The sequence below is a fragment of the Peromyscus eremicus genome, chromosome 7 (assembly GCF_949786415.1).
Source record: "Peromyscus eremicus chromosome 7, PerEre_H2_v1, whole genome shotgun sequence".
Classification (NCBI taxonomy): domain Eukaryota; kingdom Metazoa; phylum Chordata; class Mammalia; order Rodentia; family Cricetidae; genus Peromyscus; species Peromyscus eremicus.
The window spans coordinates 70,434,083-70,457,218 of record NC_081422.1 but is presented as its reverse complement, the minus strand read 5'-3'; the positions used below and the strand labels follow the sequence as shown (position 1 = coordinate 70,457,218).

The 23,136-nt window shown below is 37.8% G+C and overlaps 1 protein-coding gene and 1 long non-coding RNA gene across 2 annotated transcripts in view; one reads left to right on the top strand and one right to left on the bottom strand.

The window, feature by feature from the left end:
* Window positions 1-1,511: 1,511 nt before the first annotated feature.
* Window positions 1,512-23,136, bottom strand: part of Hmgcll1 (3-hydroxy-3-methylglutaryl-CoA lyase like 1) — a 119,576-nt gene continuing 97,951 nt past the window's right edge. Inside the window, exons 8-9 of the mRNA XM_059267017.1 lie at window positions 5,059-5,184; window positions 1,512-1,632 (exon numbers count right to left, since the gene is read on the bottom strand). Of these exons, the coding sequence (XP_059123000.1) occupies window positions 1,522-1,632; window positions 5,059-5,184 (237 nt within the window). The 3' untranslated portion in view covers window positions 1,512-1,521. The remainder of the gene's footprint in view (window positions 1,633-5,058; window positions 5,185-23,136) is intronic.
* LOC131914389 (uncharacterized) lies at window positions 13,917-15,384 on the top strand. The gene is made up of 3 exons (XR_009380119.1): window positions 13,917-14,026; window positions 14,980-15,023; window positions 15,278-15,384. It is a non-coding gene; the product is annotated as an uncharacterized LOC131914389 (long non-coding RNA).

Below are 23,136 nucleotides of genomic sequence, written 5' to 3'. Positions count from 1 at the left end.
AAGCTGACAAGTTGGAGTCATCCGTGCAAATTTAGATTTCTTTGTAAACCCATATGTTTCCACTCTAACTTTTTCCTACTATGTACCTTTAATGATATTTTGGTTCTAATCAATGTCCCTCTTATTTCCCGGAATATTTTCATTTCAACATCTCTACTGTTTTCTGGGATGTCTATGATATTTTATGTTAATAGATGTTTTACCTACATATATGCCTCTGTACAGCTTCCCTAACTAGTACATGCAGAGGCCAGAAGAAGTCGCCAGATCCCCTGAAACTGGGGTTAAAATGGTATTTGATCACCATGTGGGTGCTGGGAATCGAACGCAGGTCCTCTGGAAGGAAAGCCAGTGCCTTCAACCACTGGGCCATCTCCAGGCCTTGATCTTTGATGTATTAATTTTTGTTATCCCTGACAAAATTTTTTGGCACAACAGATAGTATTTCTACCACTTCAACTTTAAAATAAACATCCTAAAGTCAAACAAAAATAAACAGATCTAGGGTGCAGAAAGTCAATGGAAACAGAATTTTCACCAGTTAAAAATTATATTCACATTTTTAAAAATCACAACAGCATTTCCTTGTGCAATTCAGAAGTAAACTAGATATTGTGGAAATAGACTGTGGTGTCTACATCAGCCTACTGTCATTACTGTTCCTTAGACACCAGGACAAAAACTATGCCTTATAGTTTCTCTATATTTAAATACTACTGTGGATTTTTTTTTCTACAGTTGATGTAATTATAAAACACAGCAAACTGGACGCATGGAACAAACATGGGAGGTATGATGTGTTTTCAGGATATGGCATCTTGCCATTGACCACAGCATCTTGGAGCACAGTAAAGTCATTGAAATAGTTAACAGATGTTAGTCGTACTTGAAATATAAAAGTTCTATTGCTAAAAATTATGTAGGGTCAGACGAAAATTTGGCTCTTGGTCCATAACTTAACAAACTTGGCAAATGGAAAGTCGGGATCCAGAGGCAGAAAACACAACATCAGGGCCACACACTGCATTGTGTCAAAGCTCGTAAACTACTAACAATATGTACCCTGTGGTAAGGAGGCTTGATGAAGTACTAACACAGTACTCGATACTTAGAGAAATCTGAAGTCAATTTTCACATCTACTAAGGTAAAAACTAAATGCTTTCTGTAAGAGCAAATGAACAGGCTCTGTCCACATACAGAAGGACATCCGCCAATGTTAATTCCCAGCTTGCAATTCAACCAATGGCTGGTATTTCCTTCCATCTACTTCATGGTCTACCCAGCGATAATCTTTCATAGCATCTCTTCTTTCCCAGTTCCTTTTTAAAAAAAAAAAATTAACTTCCACTTCAGAATGAGTTGGCATTAATGATTTTGCAATGAATCGGAACCAAAATGGATCTTTTAACTCTTTTTTTTTTTTTTTTTTTTTTTTTTTTTTCTTTTTTTTTTTTTTTTTTTTTTTTTTTTTTTTTTTTTTTTTGGTTTTTCGAGGATCTTTTAACTCTTAAATCATAAATTCATTCAAGTCGAGCTTTGAAGGTGGCTTGTGCAACTTTAGAGTTTGTGGTTTTATTCACTGCCTTGCAAATAAAGTCACCAGCTTCCATCACTTTGTAGAGATTCACACCCTGGCAAGGAAAAGAAAAGACACTGAATGAGATGGGGAATTAGTGTGAAAAAGAAAAATGATAAAGCAAATTCTTTTTTACTCACTAGTAGTTGCTTAGCTGTTTAAAATTATGAAGTATTATTTTGATCATTATCAATTCAGGGTCAACATTTATTTCTATAAAGTATGTAGGCAGTGCTTTAGATTTCTCCACTTTATTAAAACATAATATGGAGGAGACTCCTCCAAATAACAGTATAATTCACAAACATCTCTAATGTTTAAGAAAGACAATTGTAGAATTTGAAAACAGTCCATAAAGTATCAGGAAAGAAGAAATAAAGTAATAATGGATTGGAGACATTTATACTTAGATACTTAATTGGGAAAATAATGTCTTTATTATATATAAAAAACCAAACGATACATTTATATGGATTCTAGGAAAGATGATTGCTTTTCCCCCTTTTTTCTTTCTTTCTTTCTTTTTTAACAATATACAGCATCAGAATTGTGACATGGTATGAAATGGGGATCTGTAAGTCAGAGAAAATGAGCAGTATTTTGTATACAATTTTTTATATAATGGCACCTTCTATGCCTAACATTTTATCTGAAAGGATAAATAAAAGCAGCTGATGCTTGGGAAAATCCCTGACTGACAGATCACAAACAGTGTGAAGGCCAAGCTCAGGGCATAGTCCTCATCTGTGGGCATGGAGTAACAACAGTATTTTGCCCAGTGCTTTTGTTGTGACTGGAAGGACACATATATGAGAATGTCCACCATATATTTGCCTTCATGCAGCATCTCACATACTTTTACATCCTTCTTCAACATGAACTAGAAACAGTGATAACTAACGATTAAAATTAATCTTTGCCAGTAAACTGTTAGTAGCTATTTTTAGTATGTATGGAAATCTGATTTCCTCCTAAAATGGACAAGAATGAAAATTCGCAAAGATTTTCATAACATGTTCATTTTAATTTTTCTTTCTAGGGATGTTTCAGAACACTCTTTTTTATTTCTCTTTTTAATAATGATCAAGAAAATGTTTTGTACAATGATTCTTTTAAATAGTTTTTTATTTTCTTTTACATTATGAACATGGTTTCAGGGTAGCAGCATTCTTTTTTGATTTGAGAAATTTGTTATTGTCATGGAACATCTGAGTCTACATTTTAATTTAAATTCTTAATATAATGATGTCTAAATAGTTTCATATGTCTTACATTTCTGAATTAAATCCACCAAGGGTTTGATGGAATAATTCAGTCACTAATGTTCCTCTAAACTTTGTAAGAATTCCATTTCTAACAATTTATGCATAGGATATGCTAATATTATCTCAAGAAAGAATTTTGTTTTGATCTTTCTCTATAATTTCACCTAATTAGCTGATGTGATTATAAAAAATACTGTATTTAATCTTAAATCATTTATCAGATGTCTAGAAAGTAATATGATATATCGTGAGGTTTCACATAGATTGCATATTATTTTGTCCTCATGAAGCTTATGTGTATACAGACAATTAGAGACTCATAAATATAAATTTCTGTACTTTACTTAAGTGCATGGAGAGAGATATGTCCACCTGATTAAAAGGACCAAGTAACTCATGAGGAAAGAGTAGAATGAATGTGCCAGGGAAGAGGCTGTGAAGGTACAATTCATGGTGCATGTGGTGACGGGAGGAAGACGCTACAGGGGGCACTGTAGGCAAAGAACATCAACACAAAAGACCTAAAAGAAACAGCACAGTTTGTGGAGGATGAGGAAGCCACAGTGCATGTGGGTAGCAATGGTCAAACTTGTCCCAGAGAACATTCATTTATGATAGAGAAGGTACCAACAGGCCAGAGTGTGTTACACAGTAAGCCTTGTTTTGGAGGAAATACAAGCTCACTGGGAGTTGCTTAAGCAGAAGCATAGTATGTGCATCCTTGCAGTACAAAAAAAAATCTTGTGGTAGTGATGAACTCAAATGCAAGTCTGGAACCACAATTAGTGCAGGGGATGAACACTCGGCAAAGAGCTATGGTTCTATGATTATTGCTCTTGGTTTGTAGTGACTGTAGTGCTCCTTAGTGTTAAAATCCTCCTCAACCTTACCAGTTCGAAGGGTGACATTTGACTTTCTGGAATTTGGCATTGAAACCTAAAGTTACAGGAAACATTTAACACTGGTTGTTAATTAAACTTCATTCATTCATTTAAGTTCTAAGAAAGGATCCATTTTTCTTCATTTTCAGTCACTGTCTTTTAAAACAATGATTAGGCCACTGTGTAATCAAACCAATATTTTCCTACAGAGAAGATAAGTAATAGATTTTGTGGTTTATAGACAACAGCTGCTAGTCCTTGGTGCCAGGTAAACTGTCAATGAATATTTATTGAGCATCTGTATGTTACAGACACTGAGTAAGAATAAGCTATAATGACTGCATTTTGACTGTCCAGGAAGCTAGAAGAATAAACAATATCATGATACAACTTTTGGGGGCATAAACAAATAAAAACACAAAATTCCAGGGAAGCAACAAGGTCCTTATTATAGCTTTGCCTGGTATAGACAGAGTGATGCTAGGAATGGACCAGTTGGCAATACCTCACTTTCTAGATGAAATAAGGCATGAGGTAAAAGACCACTCAGAATTACATGAGAGCATAAATAAGGAGAAGCAGTAAAGAACAGAACGTAGTAACAGGTGAGCTGGATGCCATGGGAGAAATGGTGTAATTACATTGAGACTGGAGAGAAAGAAGGAGGGGGGATTTATGTTGTAAACTAACTGATGTTTTTATGGTTTAGATGTGCAATAATCTCAGAATAGTCTTCTTGCCTTTCATGGTTTCCCATAAAATAGAATCTCCACTATGCTGATAGATTTTGTTACTAAAGAAAAGAAAGAAACCTCGGAGTTGGCTTCAGCAGAGTTAGCTCACAAGACGTACCATTTCAGGTACTTAGAAAGTACCTGTGTCTTACATCTCACGTTCAGCTAAACTTCGCTCTTCCACTGGCCATTTGCAAAGTGTCAGAAGCCCCAGGCCAACATAATAATCTCAACCTGACTGAGGATCTCGGCTTCTCTGAGGAGCCATACAAAAAGCAAAGCTACAGAGCATTGTAATCACAAAGACAGGAGCTCTCACACAGTAAAGTGTGCAAAGTCAAAGCAGATAATATATGGAAAATTATTTTGGAGTTCATAAAAGTTTGTAACAGGGAATGAGGACGCTCTTGGTGACTGAGCTCTAGCAATAAGAACCTACAAAGTCTCTGAGACCCGTTCACTGTATTTTCCTTCTGTACATTCCAGCAAATAGCAATGAGGTAAAACTTTGACCTCAGTTGCTTTTCAGCTTTGAGAAAGTATTCCTGTTTGAACCTGAAAAGAAGGCACGGATATTAAAAAACATGTTGAAAGAACTTACTGTATTGAGCCCCATGCCATTAAGCATATATATCAAATCCTCGGTGGCTACATTCCCAGAAGCACCTTTTGCATAAGGACAGCCACCTAATCCGGATACAGCAGAGTCCACCACATTAACTCCCATCTGAAAAATAAACCACAACACCTAAGGCGTGTGCACGTGTGGAATATGAATCATCCATTTCCATTTAGCCTGTCATGAAAAACCGGCAAGCAAACTTTGAACCTGTTATCTTAACAGTCGCTGTTCACTTGATGCTAGAATAATCCCTGGGGAACCAATTCCTTTTCTGACTCAGTTTGTCTCCTAGACCAACAAACACTCTGCTAAAGATCTTTGCAGCTGGGCCAGTCTTACACCAAAATTTAAAAGGTAGGGTTTTGTCTGTTTGTTCTCTATAACAGCACAGCTGGTGGAGACAGAGCTTGAAGTAAGGTTAATTCATTTCTGGTTTTGTATATTCTCTAATTTCTTTAAAACATTGCACGAATAACACAAAGCATTTGCAATACTACTGCTCAAAATCAAAGGCTCAGAAGACTGGAACTTGTGTATGGTAGTTACGGATGAGGCTAACATCTGCAGTGGGCTTTGTGGGTTCAATTTATCTATCCAATTTACCCAACACGACTCTGTTCCTCTGGAAGCAAGAGGTATTTAAGAGGCAAGGTATTCCTCTCTAGCTAAGCAGTTCACAGTCACTGACTCCACACTAACTGCTATATATCAGCTTTAATGTTTTGTGTGCATGGCTCACAACTCTCACCAAAACCCAGACAAAGATTCTCTCATACTATTCCCACATCACAGGGAGGAACCTCAGGTAGAGAAGGTTCAGAAAATTTGTGTAAGTGCCTGTCCTGGTGGAGAATTCTGTCCCCAGAGAACACCCACTCTGCCTCTAGCCACAGCCTCTGGAAGCTGAACATTAGTATAGATTGAATGTTTGGACTTGGGGATGCAGAGGACAAAGAGCTTATTTGCTGAGACCATGGAAGATAAAAGCACAATGATATTCAGGAAAGTCTTGGGTATTGGCTGTTGATAATATAAAAAGGGAGCTGGGTGTGCCATTCGTCTGGGAAAGCTATCAACTCAATAATCGAGGGGCTGCATAAATACTTAATCAGTTCTTTACTCTTTATACTTGGCAGCTAATCTATTCAGTGGAATTTAACACAACATCCAAAGAGACAGAAGTTTCAATAGTCCTCACTACTGAGTACCCATTAGAATTATCTATGCTCCCTTAAAAAGTACAATTGGCCAGTGGTGCGTGAGCTGGCTTTTTGGAGACTAGCTATGCAGGACACCTTGCTCAGCCTAGATGCAGGGGGAGGCCTTGGACCCACCTCAACTGAATGTACCAGGCTATGCTGACTCCCCATGGGAGGTCTTACCTTTGCGGAGGAGGGACTTGGGGGTGGGTTGGGGGAGAAGGTTGGGAGAGGCAGGAAGAGGGAAGAGAGGGGATCTGTGATTGGTATGTAAAATGAATAAAAAATTCTTAATAAATAAATGAAAAGTACTAGTAGCTAGCCCTCCCGCCCAAGTTAGTTAAACAATTTGTATACACATATTAAAACATTACATGGTACCCCATAAGTGTCAATTTTATGCACCTGTTAAAAATGCAAAGAAGAAATAAATTACATTCTTTTACTTCTAAAAAAGTTATTGCAGATATTCCTAGTCAAATTTTGGAAGTGGTGATACCAAACATGTAGACAAGCAGAAAACAGACTAAGAAGCATTATTTATTTTAATTAAGTGTTTATTATAAAGAGGGAATATGTTTAGAGTTCATAACTAAAATCTTATCATTATGTATATTTGAAAATAATGCACAGACCACCTACTTCAGAGAGGTTATCAGCGTTAGAGGATGTCCTGTCTCTCATTAAACACAAGCTTGGCTTAGGAGAAGTGCTTAATGGGTGGGTATGTACAAGGACATGCGTGAGTGTGTGCGTGCGTGCGTGCGTGTGTGTGTGTGTGTGTGTGTGTGTGTGTGTGTGTGTGTTTAGGGGTTGTGTGTGAAGTACACACCACAAGCTTTTGTGACACTACAATAAAAAACAAAGCAATTGCCTTTTTATTTATCTCAGAAGCAATGTCCATCTTGAGATGAACAGCCACATGGTGGCAGTGTAACCTTAGAATCCCCAGGTTTACATCCAGTGTTCACAACCCACTGGGTCCCAGTCAGAGAGGACAGCTAATATGTAAAACAATCAATCAAGTGAACAACTTTCATACATTTAAAATAAATATAAGAACAACCAGACTGCAGGATGCATGAAGCCACAGTTAAAATATCCTTTGTGTGCTTGGCTACTTCTTCCTCTGACTTGAAATATTTAACAGAAACTATGATTCCAGTAACTAAACATAAACTCTCAGCAATCATGGAACTTAGCATTAGAAACAAAATTATTAAGTTTTGTGTCCTGTGTGCCAAGAAGTAACTTACCATAATCAAAAGAGATGTCAGGCCTCAAACACAAAATAAAGCAAAGCAAACAACAGAAACACTCAGTTGAAATGTCCTTACAGCCCCTCATTTACTCTCTCTCTCTTACTAATCAATAAATCAACCCCTTGACTTTAGTGGTGTTTCCCACCTGCTTGAGCTCTGTACATTTGTGTAAAATTGGTATTAATTGCCATCTCTAGAAAGTAATAAATTAGACATAGATATATTATAAGCATATTGGGTCTTTTCTACAACAGTAGGTGAATTCTGAGGCATGCTAATTTTACACAATACTCACATTCTGCAGACACGCCAAGTAAATAAAGGTTATTTTGACATGCTGCTTAGAAATAATCCCCAATCAATAAATAAGTGTGTTTACATAATGGAAATAAATCAAATCCTTTTGAAAAATTTAAAAAGCGCCCTATCCTGTTTTCAAAATATCCCATGCAGTCTAAGCTTTAGGTACTGAAGTTACTAAAGTCTCAGGAACACTTAACATTTGGCAATGTTAATTTTTTGAAAAATCATCAATTATTTTGCTCTTTAAGAACTTTCTTTAAAAATCTGCAAAGATGTTAGATTTAAAGTAGTAGTTTTGATATTTAAAATTATTCCCTTTGGAATTAAAATTACTCAGGGGTAAATGTCCATACAGGATAAAATAACAAAATTGTACTCATTGGGCCAGGAGAGATGGCTCAGTGGTGAAGGTCCTCTTCCAGAGCACATGAGTTTGGACCCAAGATCTATGTTGGTTGGCTCACAGCTGCCTGTAACTCCAGCCCTAATGAATCTAACAATGTTTTCTGGCCTCAGGGGGCACAGATGTAACATACATACACATACACACATTAAAAATTTTAAATTAAAAAAAAGTTACTATCATTTTCTGGTAAATTTGACTCCTCATCACAGCCAGTGTTCTGTCTAGTGAAGGACTGCAGTCACCAGTATTATTATTTCTATTTACTAAGCCAGGAATCACTAATGGATCACAGCATCCTTTTCTGTAAGCCCAGATCTTGCCAAGAAATGCTTCTCAACCGAAAACTTAAATTGTTACTCCATGTTGAACTATGGTACCCCAGAGGACTCCCACTTGCCATGTAAATATATTGTGAAGACGATATCATGCTATGAGAACCATAGATGATGAACAGTTGACACCCATGAATAATGCTGCCTGTTTTGGACAGTTAATGTATGTGTCAAAACCAGTGTATTAGCCATTCTATGTCTATTCATGCATGTATGTATCTACATTCAGAAATGAATATGGTCATTACTAAAGCTTTCATATAACAGACCTCGTCTTTGAAATAGAATTTCTTAAACTCCTTCCTCTTTTGCTTTAGAAATGAGTCAGGTTATATCATACCTTCACGTGGTATAGTCATATTGAAATAGAAATTAAAGAAGTGTGATTAGGTGGAAAAAATGTATAACAAGGAAATTTTCATTTTGATAAGACTGAGAAAATAGCAAAGGTATTAACAAATATTTATGAAAGTTTATTTTTCCCAGGGATTGTCAGCTTCACAATGGAAAAAGCTCCACAACACCAGTGTGAAGTAACTAATACTACATGTCCATTTGATGGGTGAGAAAACTTGAGGCTCACAGAAGGCAAGTGATATGTACCACTTCACACGTTTGATATGAGATAGACTAAGGAAGGGCCAGTTGTACGCTGGGGCTGATAGTACTAGTTCATATTTAACGTGAACTAAGTGGCAGATCCTGACAAACACTTTACCCCATCTTTCTAGACCTGAAACATTGGTCTGGGATGTGGGGTGAGCCAAGGAAGGAGTGCTGACAGGTAAGAAAGCCTCCCTTTTCTTGTGAGACTTCCTTCTCCTTAGCAACGTCATCGAGAAGGTCCAGGAAAAACACGCTTGCCCTACTGCTTGTATTTCTAGGAGGGCAGCCCAAGAAAATCTCAGAAAATGTTGACACAGATTTATGTTCAAGGCTAGACATTCTTTCTACTATTTTTTGTAAGAATAGAAATCAGTTCTTGTGTTAAATGTACAAGGAGAAAATAGTTAATAATTCATGTAATAGAAACTATCATGGCACAGTTAATACTTTCATAGAATATTTAAGGGTTTGAATTGATTTTTGAGGAGGTAAAAGATAAAACAACAAGATACTTGGTGTAAATTTGCATTTACAGACTGTATCTAGTCCTCTACAGTAATTACATATCACAAGTACTTAGGGCAAATGGGCTTTATTGGCAAATGTTTACTCTGTTCATAACTCTCTTCTTCTGGTGGTACAATAATCACAGAAGTATCCTGATCTATCCCAGCCACTTACTGGATTCAATTCTGTATATGATTGGTGTTAGTGTTACCCATTTTCTCCTTTTTAAATTTGTGTATATGGATTATGCACCACAATGAGCTTCACGGCAATGTCTTCAGCCATGTACTAATGCACTTCAGTCATATTCAACCCCCATCGAATGCTTGCTCCCCCTACTGCATAAGCCTTATCTACTTTACTTCTTCTTGAGTGAATGTTAGTTCTGTCTCTTTGTTCTTTATTGGCTAGCCATGGTTTCTAGCTAACATAGTTAACACAAAGTATCTATACCAATGTCCCTTAAACACAAAGGAATTTAATGAGCACTGGTTTCAGTTAATAGATAAATATAAGGCAATATCTAAGCTTCCACATCTCTAATTCTTAAATGATGGCTAACGTTCAGGTTGCTAGAACATACTTCAGTAGCAAGAGACAGAACTGACGTAAAAAAATCTCACATGTCAACACTGAGATGTTAGCAAATGCTACTTCCTGACTTGTACACTATTTCCTGAAATAAGAACATTTAAGTGTCAAAAATAGTCTGAGGTTCTAGTTCAATTGAGGATTTCTGTGTTCTATGGCAAAAAAATTTATCGTTTTCCCTTATAAACACTAAAAATACGTATTATTTCAAATCCCAAAATGAAAGTTAACGCATAAAAAAGTCTGGATACCCATAACCTTTTGACCTGACTGTGTAAGAATTACAGATCACTGTAGCTCTTCACCTAAACTGTTTCATCTTCTTCCAGGATCCAGCTACACAATAGCAAACTGCTGCTGTACTTAAATACATGAGACTGTACTTAAGCGGTAGCATGTGAGCAACGCCATTGGTGCCCTTTCTCAAACAAGTTTTCTTTTCTTTCAGAAACTATGTATTTTTTCCTTTCAAATAATCAAATGCAAATGACATTGAGACCCTTAGAAATGGTGAACCACCAGCAAGAAAACACCTGGGGTCCCAAATGGTCATGTGAGAACAGGCATCCACATACAAGGAACATGAGAGTAGGAGAAGCAAGCATTGTTGGCACCATTATTCATTTTGATCTAAATGGTGAACCACCAGCAAGAAAACACCTGGGGTCCCAAATGGTCATGTGAGAACAGGCATCCACATACAAGGAACATGAGAGTAGGAGAAGCAAGCATTGTTGGCACCATTATTCATTTTGATCTACAGCATGATATAAGAATATCCAGCTCAGGCACAGTTACTAAGCTCCTAGCTACACTCTGCTGTTTGGCTCGTTTCTTTCCATTTCCTACATTCCTTGTTTCCTCCTTTTTTATAACGGCTCTTTTGTTAATTGGCTATTTTCATGTTTGTATTTTGTCGAGGATGGTGACTTAATATTCTGACTTCTAAGTTATTTGTGGATGACTCTATACATGTGTGAAATTGACAAAATTTAAAAGGTAAATAAATAAAAAAGAATAATACCCTATAATACCAACAATACCCTTCTTCAATTATAATTACCTTCTAATAACTCTGTGACAATGCACAGACCTCAGAACAGTTTGCTTTTAATTTCTTCTTTGTATTTTCATTTCCCCACTTTTCACTTCTGCATAGATTATCCCATACTTTCTATTCTACTTGTGTGTGAGTGTGAGTGTGTGTGTGTGTGTGTGTGTGTGTGTGTAAATATGAGTGCTGTTGCCCACAGATACTAGAAGAGGGCATCAGGGCCCCTAGAGCTAGAGTTACAGGTGACTGTGAGATGCCGTGTGAGTGCTGGGAACCAAATTCTGAGTTAATGCTTTTAACTACTGAGCTATCTCTCAGGCCACTGTTAGATCAATTAAAACTCTGAATTTATTTTACCATTCCATTTCGGAGCTCTCTAAAGAATTTGTATAGGATAAGAAGGGCAGAGATTTGAGTCTTTGTCTTGGTGAAAACTCATTTGTGGGGTTGGGAGTGGCAGACGAAAAAGAAAGATGAGTTAGGGGAAGAGAACATTACAACCCAGAATAGGAAAAAAAAATCCCTAAACATTTACAATCCAATAAGAAATACTACAGATAATTAAGAAAGGTGACAATGGCATCCACTGTTTTCCACCATTGACAAGCTCTGAAACAAAGAATGCCATCATGATGGCAGAAGCGGGCAGAGCTGTAGGCAGATGAAAAACACACAGCCTAGTGTTTTATCAATTAGTTTAAGAAGACCAAAACTTTACAGTGGGTAACAGTTAATACAGAAACTCATAACTAGTCAAGATGCTGAGAAACACAACTATGGAGTGCTCAGCTCTGAAAATAACACCTAATATAAAAATCACCCTCTTCAAGGCCCAGGAAACATCACAGAAAAGAAGGTGGGTGAACATGCAGGAAGGTGAAAGTCAGGGGAGGAGTAGTTGGGAAGAAGGAGATCATAGAAGTAGGAGAGGTGAGAGAGGGGGGCGGGATGAATATACCCACAAAGCCTGGCATACATGTGTGAAATTGTCCAAAACTAAAAGGATAAATAAATAAATAATAAAATAGAAAGAAGTCAAACTTCTCTTTGGTAACCTCTGTCACATGTGGACGTCTTGTACGGCTATTTCTCCTCCCTGTTCCCCTAACTGTAAAATGAGGAAGACTGTGTTGAGGACTGTGTTGAGGAATGTGTTGATCACACAGCCCAGTATCTAGCTCTCAGCTATGTGGAAGAGGAGTCAGAAGGATCCGAAGATCCAGACGTGGTGTAGCACTTTAAGGGACAGACAGGACAGGGCAGGCACACATAGGAACGCAAAGAGACAGTGGCTGCAGGCACAAGACAGGCAAGGTCCCAGCAAGGAGGGGGAAGGCCAGGCTGGGAGGAAGTCCCACCCCGAGTCTAGAGGCTGTTCGTGATTGATAGCTGCCAGAAGAGGAAAAGTCAGTTTTCTTCAATAGTGATGCTGGGTTTATCGAAAGCAGGCCCTAGGCTTAAATGAACCTCAAGTTGGTTAGCCAGGGACTAGAGACGGGGATGGTTTAGGGAATGGGAAAGAATATGATAAAAAATAAAGAAATAAACTGTATGAAATTCTCATAGAATGAATAAAAGCATTTGAAAATTAAATAAAAATCTATATGATATGGCTACCAGTAGAGCACATGTTATGCACAAGAGTCATAGAAGAAGCTGCCATCTCTGAATGGAAGGAAGAAAGAGTATAGACAGCATTTAAGTTAGAAGCCATAGGGCAGATCTAATTAAAAGTGAAGGATGATCTGTGCTCATTGCATGAGTCGGCTGTTTGAAACCTGGGGCCTATGCAGGGACGCTTGGCTCGGCCTGGGAGGAGGGGACTGGACCTACCTGGACTGAGTCTACCAGGTTGATCTCAGTCCGCGGGGGAGGCTTTGCCCTGGAGGAGGTGGGAATGGGGGGCGGGCTGGGGGAAAGGTGAGGGGGGCTTGAGGGGGGAGAACAAGGGAATCCGTGGCTGATATGTAGAACTGAATTGTATTGCAAAACAAAAATAAAAAAAAGTAAAAAAGTAAAAAAAAAAAAAAAAAGTAAAGAATGGTGCTATACATAGAAAAAAAATAACAGAGTTCTTATGACTAGTAACCATAGGATGAACAGGAAGAGGAGGAGGTAAATTAATAGAGAAAACTATTCTTTGAGGTACTGTGGGGCACACAGGTAAAATTTCAGAGCTATGGTAAAGGAATGAGGTGCTGGATCTTTTGAGAAAAACAAGTGACCAACCTTGTCCAAAACATAATACTTGAGTTTACACACTCAAAGCACAGAAAAGATTTGATCGTCGCATTCTGGCTCTCTGACACCACCTCTCAGCCTAGCTTTCCTCTCACAATACTCAGTTAAGTTTGTACAAAGCTGGGGGTGGCGTGAGTGGCATAATGAAGTGCGAGGGAAGAGGACAGATCTGCGTAACTGTACATAGCTCCCACAGTGGCCGAGACCGCTGCATGCTTTTATAATAATCTTAAAAAAAAAAAAAAAAAAATCACAGGGTTTTACAATCAGGTAATAGCCAAACTCCACCCCACACCCACACCCCACCCCCACCCCCGTGCAACTGATCGGCTGATTAACTGTTGTTAAGTGAGTTGAGCTCCTCTAGGAAGTCACAGGGTTCACACGGATTTCATCTACGAGCTGATTCAGAACAGGCCTTCTTTCAGGACTGTTTCTGGTAAGAGGTAAATAACTCCCAGTTCTGAAGCAGATGTTGAAGTGGGACCCCTAACACTGACGTTAAAGCCCGTGCCAACAAACATAAGCAAAGGACGGAGCAACAAAGACAGGAATTGATTAAAGGAGGAAAGAGCTGGAAATGCAGGGTTTGGGATCGAGGGTAAACAGTGCTACCCGTATTAACAAACCCGAGAGGGTGGGGAGGTTATGCAGGGCAGCAGCCCGGAAGAAGTCAGTCAAAGCGGCAAGCAATACATCAGCTTGAACGTCACTCTTCTGCGCCTCACTAAATGCCACGATACCTAGACTAGAACGAGTTATCTTGAAAAGTATTTAAAGTATAACTGATGAAGTAATTACAGAAATACAATGTATACACACTCCCAAGGGCAAGTGTGTCTGCACATGGAGCAACTGGGGTTGATCCAATTCACCAGACAGCATCACATATTTGAGGATAGAAAAAAAATTATATTTTTATTTTGTTTATTCATCACCTGTCTTTTTCCCCATGAACCATATTTTCTTAGACACTGCTGTGTGTGTGTGTGTGTGTGTGTGAGAGAGAGAGAGAGAGAGAGAGAGAGAGAGAGAGAGAGAGACAGACAGACAGACAGACAGACAGACAGACAGATGTGGACTGAAGTTGATCATCTTCAGTTGGAGCTGTCATATGTTCCACCTCAGATCTGGAACAGAGGCAAAGAAATAATCCATTTTTGAGATCTCCCATGTAAGAACTACAGGCAAGCACTGTTTCTGAGAACACTGGCAACCTCAGAACTTCAATCCTTATAAAATAAAAGTAGATACAAACTACAATTAATTATACAGGAAATAAAGTGGGTTGTGAACAAAACAGCATATGCAGAATACGTGATGTTATCAATGTGTGAGACAATTCTGCATATTTTCTTAGAAAAGAGTTCTTCCTTGTTTATTCTTTTCTCTATTTCAGGGGAACTGACTGACCTCAGCAAGCTGCATTCCACAGGTTCTCAGGTCAGCATGGGTCCTTCTGAAATTAGTCAAAAGAAGGCTTTTATAGAAGGAAGAAGCCTGAGTATTGTCTCCATCAGTACTATGGGTGGTGGCTTCTGTAAAGCTCTAAGATTTAAAATACCTGATGTGGATTTTGAACTGGCTGAGCATGATTCCAGTTCCTTTCTTGAAACAACAGTATATCCTGTATTTGCCTGGGTATAATGAGATAAAATTTCATTGATTTTTTTTTCTTTTTTTTTAATTGAAAATAGATTCTTCATGCTGGATGGCAGACCTAGTCAGAGTCTCCAGAGAACCCCGCTGGACTGCACCTCACCTCTCCTGGACCCTGTAACCTTTACTGGCTATAAGTTACCCCAAAATAAACCTCCTTTTAACTAAAAAAAGAAAAGAAAATATATTCTTTTTCATGCAATACATCCAGACCATAGTTTCCCCTCCCTCAACTCCTTCCAACTCTTCTCCACATGCCCTCTCCCCTAGGTCCACCCTCACTCCATTTCCCTTCATGAAAGAACAGGTCTCCAAGAGACAACAACCAAATCAAACAGGACAAAACAAGATACAATAAGACAAGGCAAACACCCTCATTATCAAGGCTGGACAAGGCAAACCAGGCAAAAGAAAACCACAAACTTTAGAGGCCCTGTCCTTGAGGGGACCAGAACCTCCTTCTCTCTCTTATCTCCTTTTCCTGGTTTCTGTTATTCCTCTAGTCATCTCTTTTCTCCATGTCTGATGACTTCTTCTACATTTCCCACACAGAAGTCACAGAGTTTTATATAACAAAAGTGCTCTATCTTTTATGCTCCAGAGAGAAAACTCCCGGCAAAGTACTCTTTTGTGGACCCATCTTGAACCCCATGTGCCAGTTACTGAAGGCAATGCACTAATGTAGAAGGCCTAAGTGTGCTGAACCACATCTGCCTTTTTAGCTAGGAATGACAGAGGAATGGAAGAAGAGAGTGCCGTATGTAGAGTCTCACACAGGCACATGGTTAAAAGGTAGTGAAGGAAGATCTTTCTATGAGAGAGACTATTCTGAGCAATAAATATTTGCTATATGCATTTTTATCTCAATATATTCAATATAAAGTTCATCACCAGAAACAAATTAATGTCTCAGGTATCTCAGTGACTCTTGCTTTTTAAGATTAAGACAGTACTTAATAATTGCTAATGGTAAATGTTGATTCTACCACTAAATAGACATTTTGAGTTCCTACCTCATGTGCAGTGGTAGCAAACATAGAACACACAATATGTTCTGTCAATATGACTAATATTATAGTGAAGGAGAAAATGCTTCAAATAGATGTCTTAGAGTTTCTATTGCTGTCATAATATAGCACAACCAAAAGTACCTCAGGGAGGAAATTGTTTATTTCTTACAATTCTCAGAGGTCACACTCCATCACTGAGGGAAGTCAAGGCAGGTAATAGAGGCAGAAACTGAAACAGAATCCATGAAGGAATGCTGCTTACTGGCATGCTCCTCATGGCTTCCTCAGCCTGCTTTCATATACCATCCAGGACCTGCCTACAGTGGACTTAGCCCTTCCACATCAAGGATTAATAATAAAAAAAAAAAATGCCACAAAGGCTTGCCTACAGGCCAGTCTTATGGAGGCATTTTCTCAGTTAAGTGTCCCTCTTCCCAGTTATATTTAAGTTTGTGTCAAGTTGACATAAAATGACACAAGAGCTAAGTAACAAGGTGATAAAATGATCCTTGAAACCATTTGACAAAGATGAGCTGCTAGTGCAGAGTCTGTCAAGGGTTACTTTTCAGCTGAAGAAGTATTTGAGCTGATCTCTGGATAAAACAAAAAGGCGAACTGCTAACTGATCGGAAATAATAGTGTCACTAGTAAAATGAGCAAAGTCAAAACAAGCGTTTCAGAGAGGAAATGTTTGGCATGCTTAGAGTGTAATAAGAAAACAGTTGTGCCTGGAATTCAGGGGAGTCAGCAATTATAACTCAGACACACGACAGAGCTGAACTCATGGGGAAAAAAGTTTATTAATCAAGTTAGTATCATTTGTGCATCAGCTTCAAGCTCCAGCTCACAAGTGTTTCATCAATAAGAATAAAAAAAAGTCAATATCATTGTTAATCATGTTTTCTTTCACAGCACAAAGGAGTTTTCCCTTTGATAGGTCACACTATTCTGAATAAGTAAGACACACTTACCAGGGACCTAACGGGGGAGTCAAAACTCACAGGAAGACAATGACAAACAGGGTCATACTTACGTTTATTTTTTAAATACAATATGTTTTAGATTTTAGGTTGTTTGATTTTTTTGTAACAAATTGTGGAGGTTCTTTTTTTGAGAATATCAGAAATTAATTTACTATATTTACATGATTTCCTCCCTACTTTCTCTGCCTCTCACATTTCCCTTCCCACACCACTGCCTCTCAGATTCATGATTCCTTCTTATATGAATATCAGTTATGCATATGTATATATCACACATGTGACTGTGTAACATAATGAGTACATTTAGTGCTGCACACACATACATGGGTTTAAGGCTGACCACTTGGAATTGGAAGACTATCAGGGTGCTTGTCCCTGGAAAAACTAATTTTCCTCTCTCAGCAGCTAATAATTGATTATAGCTTTTCATATAGTACTGGGGAATCATGAAATTTCCCCATCTCCATTGGAAAGACTACTGGTATGGTCATTATGGGGGACTTGTTTCATGGGGGCCACATCACTGTCATGTCTAGAAGATGCTATATTGCCTAAAAAATTCTGGTCCTGTGGCTTTTCCAGTCTTTCCACTTGCACTGATTTTATGTTACCTAAGCCTTAGGTGTACGGGTTGTGTTAAAGATGTACTAAGTGGGGCTGGATACTTCACAGCCACTTACTCTCTACATTTTGACTGGCTGTGGGTCTGTGCAGTAACCTCAATCAGCTGAGAAAAGAAGCTTCTTTGATGAAGGATGAAGACCATATTTATCCATGGATAGAAGGATACGTGGTGAAATAGATAGCTATAAATATTGTTTAGGAGAAGAGTAGTAATCATTTCTATTCTAGGTTCTGTGACATCTCCAGCCAAATATAAGGATTTGGAGCTAGGATACACAAATGGGCGACTCCTGACTCTTCCCAGAATTCTCTTCTCAACTTGTCCTGCCTATACTTCCTGCCTGGCTACTGGCCAATCAGCACTTTATTTATTAACCAATCAGAGCAACATATTCACAGCATACAGAGCCATATCCACAACACTTCTGCCTACAATTTGATTTTTGGCACTTGTAACTTAAAAAAGATTGTTCTTTCCTCTTCCACTGATTTCTTTTGTTTTGTTTTTGAGACAGGGTCTTTCAGATTAGCTCAGGCTGGCCTCAAACTCAGAGATAGCTGCCTGCCTCTGTCTCCCTGCCACTGGAATTAAAAGTATGTGTCACCATACCCAGCTGATTCCCAGGTGATTTTAACTTTCTTTTTTTGTTGTTGTTGTTAGAAAACCCATATTATAAATTTTATCATCTTAGCTATTCATTACGTAGATAGCAAATGACTCATCATTGGCGAGTAAAAATGTGGCCAGTGACTGGCACCCCTGTTGTTTTTGCTGGTGTTGTTGCTCTTGTTTGTTTTGCAGACAGTAACTACACCAGGTGTCTGTTCCAGATTCCTTTTCATACAAACAGTTGTGCGTTTGCAAGGTACTGAGTTGTTAAGATCAGCTCCATGATCAGCAACACCACTTTACACTGTTGAGGATGGAGGCTATTGAAAGTGGTCCTTATACAGTCATTACTAGTTTTCAGAGTATAAAACCAAGTGAACTTTAGTAAACACCCAACAAAAAGGCACATACATTTCCTTTGACAAGTATTTCCCATGGCCATTGTTCAGGAATTCTTTTACACAAAAGTCTTGTTTGGGTTCCGTATTCTGTTCCACTTTATAAATTTTGGCAGACATGCTGCTCCATGGAATCATAAAAGCCCTGGGTACCCAAACAATCCCAAGGAAAGGGAACAGTCCTGGAAAGACTGCCATTCCAGATTTCAAGATATATTACAGAGACATTTTTTTATGAGTTGTTTGTTTCCTTGATTCTTTGTGGGTTGTGTTTGGTTGGCTGTTTGTTAGTGGTGTTCTGTTTTGGTTTTCTTTTCTTTCTTTTTATATTCTAGACACTAATTCCCCATCAGATGCAGAGCTGGCAAAGATCCTCTCCCACTCGGTGTGCTTCCTCTTCATCCAACTGGTTGTTTCCTTTGCTGGACTGAAACGGTTTAGTTTTATGACAATTATAGTTTTATTTGTCAATTGTTGGCCTAAGTTCCTGAGTAAATGGAGCTCCAGTCAGAGTTCTTTTTAGAATCTATATCCTGTAGAGCACTGCTGATGTTTTCTTTCCCCAGTTTCAGAGCTTCATGTTTCATATGGAGACCCACTTGGAGTTTATTTTTTGTGCAAGATGATAGATATAGATATGAATCTAATTTCACTCTCCTACATGTGCACATCCAATTTTCCTGGCACCATTTGTTGAAGACACTGCCTTCCCTCAACCATGTGTTGCGACACTTTATCAAATATGAGATGTATTTAATTACATACACTCATATGTAGGTTTTCTATTTTGTTTTATTGATCTATAGGTCAGCTTTTGCATCAAGATTTTTTTTTTTTAACCACAGGTCTGTAATGTAGCTTGAAATCTGGTTTGTCTATGCCTCCAGCATGATTCTGTCCATTCAGGTTTGCTTTAGCTGTCTTGGATCTTCTGTGCTTCCATATGAATTATAAAATACTTTTTCTATTTCTGTGAAGACTATCATGGGGATTTTGACTAGGATTGCACTGAAACTGTACATTGTTGACAGTAGAATGGTCATTTTCACAATATTAATTCCACCAATCTATGAGCATGGGAGGGTGTTCCATCTTTTGGTGTCTTTCTCAGTTTCTTCAGATATTCAACGTTTTCATTGTAGATGTCTTCACTTCCTTGTCCAGGTTTATTCCTAGATATATTCTTTTAGAATATTATGAGTAGAAGTTTTTCTATGATCTCTTTCTCAGCATATCTGTCTTCAGTATACAGAAAGACTACTGATTTTTAAAAGTTACTTTTGTGTCCTGCAACTTTGCTGAAAGTGTTGATTATGTCTAGTTTTCTGGTGGAATCATTAGGCTTCCTTACACACACTGTCATATCTTCTACAAGTGAAATAGTGATTATTTCACTTCTTCCAATATTTGTATGCCTTTACTTTCCCTTTCTTTTCCTATTGCTCTGGTCAGGCCTTCAAGCACTATATTGAAAAGGAGTGAGAACAGTGGGCAGCCCTCTCTCCTTTTGATTTTAATATGATTGCTTTGAGTTTTTATCCATTTAGGATGATGTTGACTGTGGGTTTGTCAAATACAGCTTTTTTATTTTTCAGTATCCTCCCACCAGTCCTTGTCTCTCTAGAAATTTTATCAAGAAGAAATTTTGGATTTTTTGTCTGCTTCCATTGAAAGAGTTCTAAGATTTTAATCTTAAGTAAATTTATATGATTTATTAAATTTATCAATTATGAATGCTGACTCATCTTTGAATCTCTGGGATAAAGCCAACCTGATTGTTGTGGGTGATCATCTTTTATATATTCCTGTACTCTGTTTGCAAGTATTTTATTGAGGATATTTGCATACCTCACAATATACAAGTGAGTGCTGTAAATGTCTATAAACTAAACATGTTTAGATTTCATAGGATTGTCACTTTTCATTTTTTAAAAGAATCATCCAAAGTATTTGGTTTCATTATGGCAGTTTTCACATAAAATTTGTTTTTTGTTATTTCTATTCTCCCTGATCCCCATCCTCTGCCCCCTTCCCCCTTACATCCTTCTATAGTCTTGTCCATCATAGACAAGACAAATAAATGTTAATTGATTAAAGTAAACATATTTTCACTTCTGGTAGGTTATTTTCCAAATAAAAATTATGAATATTTAGAATACACTTCAAGACAAAAGCTCTGTTTATTGTACCATAGATCTCCATACTTCTCAAGAAGAAAATTCATCCAAAACAAAGTTCTAAATGTTTGTAAATTCTAAATGTTTTAAGAATCTGCAGAAAACATTATATACTCTTGGTAGGAAAAAAAACACAGAGAGAGATACACTTAAAATTATGTACATTGATCTGATCCATGACAGAACACTTGCCTAAATGAGGCATATTGAATTCATTTCACTGTTACTATTATCCAAAGCAGCAGGGGCAGCAATATACTATTACTTGTGAGTTTGGAAATCCACGTATCTTAACATTCTTCAGTGTTGGGGCTATTTAAATAAGCAATTTCTTTTGTTTACTGTGATGCCAAGTTTTAATGTCAACAGTGTTTATTTATCATCATAACATTAACATCATATAAACATTTAGCTATGTAAAGTTAGAAAATTTCTATGAGACATATAAAATACATGCTACAATGTCATCTCATGAGAGAACACTTCACTAAGTTTTATTAGGTTTTTTCTTGCGTGGTGCCACTACAGAATTTGGAACCAAAAGATCACTTGACTCTTATACCGTATGTAAAAAGAAATATACAACATAATTTGCAGACAAGCAGTGTAGACATCCTAAAGAATAATGACCCACTGTCTGTTTTTAGTCATCTACGTGTTCTTTTTTAAACAGTAAAGTTTTTAGGGTGTTTTTCATTACAAAAAGAAAGAAACATGTGGGAGGCATTCGTCAGGTTTTTGAAATCTCCAACAGTAAGTGACAAATGTACTATGCTTTGAAAGTTTGAAAAAAATGAAACAAGAAAGGTAAACCACATTGTAATTCTCCAAATAAAACAACACATTTCCCACCAAATGCTTGACCAATCAGCCATTGGGACTGGGTGGAAATGGAGTGGCAGAGTGCTGGGGTATGGATGGAGGGGAGCTGCTGCAATAAAGTACTGCACAGGAAGGGGTTGCTAACTTTGAAATGCACTGAAATTAGTACAATACTTGGTGTATGGTTAAAATAAGACTAAATAATTTTTCCTCTCTCCATGTTACTTTTTCAAATACAGTCACAGAAATTTAGATTGTTTCGATGTTCTACATAAAACTAAATGCCAGTGGTCCTGCCAGAGGAGCAGCAGATGGCAGTCGACTTCAGGGTGCCAGCCCACCAGGAGGAAAATTCCTGATGGGTGAATCTCAGGTAGGCAGGCAAGGCCCAGAGACCACAGACTCCAGATTGTCTTTTACTTCTGCTGTGCCTTCCTATGTTTGCTGCTGCTGTCTTCCTCTGGTATCTGGCATGGTGTGAATGGGTGTGGGGAGAGCTCCATTGCCTGTAATGTAGTGTGTTTATCTCTTGGACACATCCCATTCTACTAGGCATTTTTACCTGTGGACTATTATGAAGATGATTCCTTCCTAAGCTGCACTGTCTAATTGGTAATAGTAATGATAGTTTAAATAGAGTTTTGATGATTAAAATATAAACAAGGAAGTGTCATACAGCTAGAATGCATGGGTTTCTACTGAAGAGCTGTGTAGACTGTGGCTTGGGTTAATGGTTAAGAAAAACAATTGAGTCCCAGTAGCCCAGCTAATTTAAATTCTTCTAATCTTAATGTTGGGAGATGTGTTCACAGGTTTCAGAGTGCATCATAGCTGAAACAAAGCTTTGAAAATAACTTAAGGTTAGACTAGATGTTTTTGTCAAATAACTTTGAGGTGAAAACCCCAAGAAGATAATCTAAAGTTTTAGAAAGGCACATAGTTGAATGAGGGGCTCGTTAAGGTCAGGGACAAGAACAAAGCAGCCCAACTGTTACTAGTTGATATACTTTCCCTTCTAGGGTTGGTTGGTGACCAAAGGTGATGACTAATTCCTTATAACCATTTCTGCCCTCCATCTCCTGATATAAAACAACAGCAACAACTATTGATAGGTGGATATGTACCCTAAAGATTTAAAAGTAGAACTGACTGATTCTTTTTCATATATAAAACTTTAGATTTGTGATTCTTTTAAGTTTTCTTATAAGATTACCTCTTGAGATAAGCAATAAAGTGATAGGTCCTTTCTTTGTAACTATAAAACATAGCCTGC